This window comes from Nicotiana sylvestris, chromosome 8 (genome assembly GCF_000393655.2).
Source record: "Nicotiana sylvestris chromosome 8, ASM39365v2, whole genome shotgun sequence".
Lineage (NCBI taxonomy): Eukaryota > Viridiplantae > Streptophyta > Magnoliopsida > Solanales > Solanaceae > Nicotiana > Nicotiana sylvestris.
Window position 1 is genome coordinate 15,917,621 of NC_091064.1, and position 5,083 is coordinate 15,922,703.

At 38.6% G+C, this 5,083-nt stretch overlaps 1 protein-coding gene across 1 annotated transcript; it reads left to right on the top strand.

Annotated features, from left to right (window-relative positions):
• The first annotated feature begins 1,448 nt into the window (after positions 1 to 1,448).
• LOC138874724 (uncharacterized) lies at positions 1,449 to 1,970 on the top strand. Its single transcript, XM_070153501.1, has one exon. It carries the CDS (start codon positions 1,449 to 1,451, stop codon positions 1,968 to 1,970), a length of 522 nt encoding a protein of 173 aa, XP_070009602.1.
• Positions 1,971 to 5,083: the final 3,113 nt, after the last annotated feature.

Consider the following 5,083-nt stretch of genomic DNA (forward strand, 5'->3'; position numbering starts at 1 on the left):
CACATGTTTCCACATGCTTCGTCACATGCAACACCCTACTTTTACATGCAGTCACATGCTCCCTCATACTTTCACATGCTACACCATATATATTTAACCCCTTTCACATGTTTTCAGGAGCTTTTTAGTTGTTTTGCCTAAAGCCTTTCACATGCCAAGAAGGACCCACATGTAGATAAGTTTGCCATGTAAGATAGGTTTATTTTATTATATAAGTTTGTCTTGAAGATAGGTTTATTTTATTATGTAAGTTTGTCTTGTAATAACCTCCTAGTCCTATATAAAGGAGGCCTTATAGTATTTGGAAGATCATCTTGTAACCTTTGTAAATCGTTTGTGATATATTACATATGAGTGCTTCCTAAATTTCCCTCTTGTTCTTTCTTTTGAATGGAAAGGCCGGTCCATGTAGGAAAATAGAGTAAGAATACTCTTTGAAAATTAGCTTATTGTAGTACAAAAGTTTTCTGAGTTATAAACAGCTAACGTTGGTTATAGTACAAAGGTTTTCTGAGTTGTGTAGCTTGGCAAACCGTCCCTTATGAGTTATTGAAGTCAGCCCCTTTGTAGGGAAACTTTTGCAACTATAAACAAATTAACCATTTGTGTAGCTTGGCAAGCCGTCCCTTATATGGGTTGTTGAAGCCAACCCCTTTGTAGGGAAACTTTCGTATCTATGATTTAGTTTTCTTTCTTGGAGTCTCTTACTTTGTTCCTTATACTATGGTATCATAGCCAACCCATCCTTTTGGAGGGAGGAACAGTTTACTAAATATGTCTGAGTCATTTCCATCATCCTCGTCCCTTGCAAAAATGAATATGTGTCATACTCTATATAAAACCGTGTCCAAAAAATATGATTACCTCTATGAAGTAGATATCCTACCCGATGAACAAAAAGTATCCTCCACTAAACTACCCCTCATAACCCCTACTCAACTTTCGCCAAAAAATCATTTGCACCCTGGACCCAAATTCGTTCATTAGTCCAACACAGACCAAAAGGAGTCAAAGAATATGTTGCTGCCTCAAAACTTGACCAGCATCCTATTCTTGCCACTCGAGAGGAACAATTTATCACCTTTCAAATCCCAGATGATTTTCCCAGACAATGGAGAGATCATGGTTTTACCCATATCCATTTTGGTGCAACCCGAATCGCTTTAACATATCACAGAAGAAAAGGTCAACCTATTATAGCTCGACTTTCTCTTCTAGATACAAGATACTTGGAGTACCAACATGCAAATTTGGGTACTACAGAAGTTACCCTGAATGATGGGACCGTCTTCATAACTATCTTTCCAAATTTCAACATATCCCTTTATGATTCACACTTAACCGAAGCTCTAAAAATCCAAGTCCAAATCCAAGGAGCCCCTTAATACAAAGATTCCATCCAAGCCACTCTTCATCACCAAATGGTGTGACGAGTCCAAAATCATGCTATGGATCTTTGCCTTCCTGGAGGAGAAAATGTTTTACTCTTAAATATTGATGCTACCAAAGGAAACACCATGTGCACCCAAATAACTAGACAAATTTCCAGAGATGAACTTGTCAAAATTCTTCCTGATTCTTGGATTATAAATTTTGAAAAGTTAAGAGAACCGGAGGAATCTCTGCAATCTGGAGAACCAACTTTTACCAAAAGAAATGACAAAACCGTTTGCATAAGATTTGATCATTCCCATCTCAAAAAACCCAATAAAACCACCTTCTCTTTCCAAATGATTCAACCCAAAGATACAACAGATACATACCCTGAACCTGATGGAGAGTTCTTTTGGAATATACAAAGCATCATAGAAGAACATGACTGGTGTCAAAATTTTGACAAAGAAGGAAAAAGGACTTGGTGGTTCAAATTCCCCTTTACGGGACACTGCCCTTGGGATCTTGATTGTGACTGCCAAGATTGTTTGGAAAATCCAATTAGAGAATATGATGAACACCACCAGCGTCATTAGGAAAGGTTCGGCCTCAACAAAACCAAACCAAAATCCAAGAAAAAGGGAAAAACCACTAAAAAACAATTTCGAGCCAAATATGAAAATAAAGATCCTTCAATTGGTTCATTAAGCCGCCCAGGTAAATATAAATTTCTTGTCAGTTACAAACCCCAGGAATGGCCAAAATTACCAGAAAAATTTACTCCAAGCTGGGAGGATAGTGAAACCACACCCCAAACCCAAATCACCATCAGCTCATACCCCAGAATCCAAAAAGCCACCTGAACCTGAAACTTCACCAACTCAAAAAACCACAAATCCCACACAACCACAGATATTCATGATAAGTTCTTCAAGCTCCAGTCATACCCAAGACTTTCCTTCACTTTAATTTGAAAAGGAGGGTATAAGCCATGCTCCAAAAATTCCCAAGAAAAATATAGTACTACTTACTGGAGAAAAACCCCCAACAAGTGACATCGAAGCAACAATTAACTGGCAATCAGAAAATTCCATCTGCCAAAACAAAGTGCTCAACAATATTGGCAACACCATAAAAAACGTGGCCCATACACAAAACAAGATGATGAGCAAAGTGGAAACAATTGAGAAAAAGGTGGAGCAAACATCGTCTCAGCATGCAGGACGAATCAAAGCCTTGGAACTAAGATTGTCCAATTTACAATATGTAATTTGTCCGCCAAGAACTTCACTTTTCCAGTTCTTCCAACAACAACAAAAGGAGACGATTTCCATCTAAGAACAAATTCAACTTCTAAGAAATGACCACTTTGAGCCACAAAAAACCCCACTTTTCCCTTCAAAATCTACCTTCTACCCCATGCCGCCAAAAGCATATTCCCCACCTAAATTAGACTACACCTTTTCTCTTTCCCATCTACCTCACAAAATCCAATCTCTTTCACCCAACCCTTAAAAGAAGAACATGATTTTTATATCGCAAAAATAGTTTTGGAAAGGAAAGATGCCCTTGTAGCACAAAAACAAACCAAGAAAAGGCGAGACCATGGAGAAAGTTCAAAAGGATCAAATCCTAAAAATCTGATGATTTCTAACCAGAAAGCTCCAGACCTCTATATCTCCCAGCCAAGATACATATCAAATGAAGATACTCCATGGTCGGAATATCTAAATTCATCAGATGATGAAACAATGGAAGATAGATCTCAATCTAGCAATGAATCCACAACAAACTCTTCTGAAGACGACAATTCCCCAATATTTGTAAACCAGCTAAGAGACCCAGAAGTATCTGAAGTAGATGAGGAACAAGAAGGCATGACAGATGAGCCAATCCCAGAAAGAAGATATGAGCCCATGGCGTCAAAACCAGTTAGAACTGGTTTCCACAATTTCACCTTAGATGACGTCAAGGTTTCAAGATGGCCTCAAAGGATCCAAGACTTCTATACTTGGATGGTGACCAAAAATTTGGTGGAACGAGAAAAGTATATCATGTTGTCAGAACTCACTTCACGATTCTCAGGAATTCTCAGAGATTGGTGGAACTTACTTGGAATTCAAGACAAAAATACTTTTCTTACTTCCCAAGATTTTGCCTTCAACATCAGGATCCTACATGAAGTTTTCTGCGGAGATACTAGCCAAAGACAGGAGAAAATACGAAGACAACTCTTCGAGATGAAGTGTGTGTCATTTGACAGAAATGACATTGACAGGCATTTTCAAAAAATGGCGAAGATATACTTTTTAATTGGCGGAGACATCAATCTGAAGCAAGCCTTTGTCTCCTCCCTTCCAAAGCTGTTGGCAAGTCAAACCTTGACCGTCAGTGAAGAAACGTTTCAGTCCATAACAATCCCACAAATTGGTTACATCAGGCAAGCTATTTCGTCGCATTGGATGACATTTGTACAAAGCGCTCATCCCTAAAGCAAATTATCCAACACAATCCAGTGCTTGACAAAGCATGCCGTAAATCTAATCTAATCACCAGATCAGGATGTCCCTACCACATATCTAGGCGACGGAGAAAATTCAGGAGGTTCAGATGGCCGATAATTCCAGATATAAAATCAAGTTCCAACAGACGCACAAAATATTTCAGACGTAGAAGGCCAGGAAATTTTCACAAGAAGAACAGATGCTTTATTTGCCATAAGATTGGACATTTCGCAAAAAATTATCCCCAATCAAGAAGATCTGTCAAACTCCTTGAAGAGATTGAAGATTACACTGGCATACATCTTGGAAAAGAGGAGGACCTTGAATCTATATTCTCTGGGGATGATGAACCTAATGAAGAAACTTTGTTCTCTCTTGATGTCTATGAAGATCAAGGCAATGATCACTACCAAATTTCAGAACTAGTGATCGAAGCCCGAGAAGAGATCAACGTTCTTGTAGTCGTTCCTCAAGTAGAACTCAAGGTCTATTCATCCAAATGGGATAAACCAACTCGAGTTATTGCTTTCTTCGACACCGGAGCTGCTTAATCACTCATAAATCCTGTTGTTCTCCCTGAAGATCAATGGGTGCCGCACTTTAAGGATTTTAACACTACATCAAATGGAATCCTGACTACCACTGTCATCACAAAGCATCCGATCAGAATCGAGTTCTTCCCAGGATTGAAGTACAGAACTAAGCTGATAGGGTCTGATGTACCAGGAAAAGATTTTATAGTTGGATTCGACATTTATAGACAACTTAGAGATCAACTCCAGATCAAGGCTAACGGGATAGCTTTTAAAAAGCAGTTCAAACCTTATTCTGAGATTCCAAGGCTATTCCAAATCACCAATGACGAACAAATCAAAGAGATTGAACAAAATCTCATTGAACATTCATGTGCTGAATCCCACAAGGATTTCATGAAGAAAGGGAAAAGACCGTTATGGAAAAACAAAGAGTTATTTTATCAAGCTACCTTTCAAGAAGAATGAAAACATCAATCCATCAAAAGCCAGTCATTCAGTCATGAACGCGGATCATCTTCAGCTTGCAAAGAAAGAATGTGAAGAACTCTTGGAATTTGACCTAATAAAGCCATCAGATTCACAATGGGCATGCGAAGCATTTTATGTCAACAAAAGAGCTGAGCAGACAAGAGGAAAGCTCAGGTTAGTTATTAACTACCAACCCCTTAA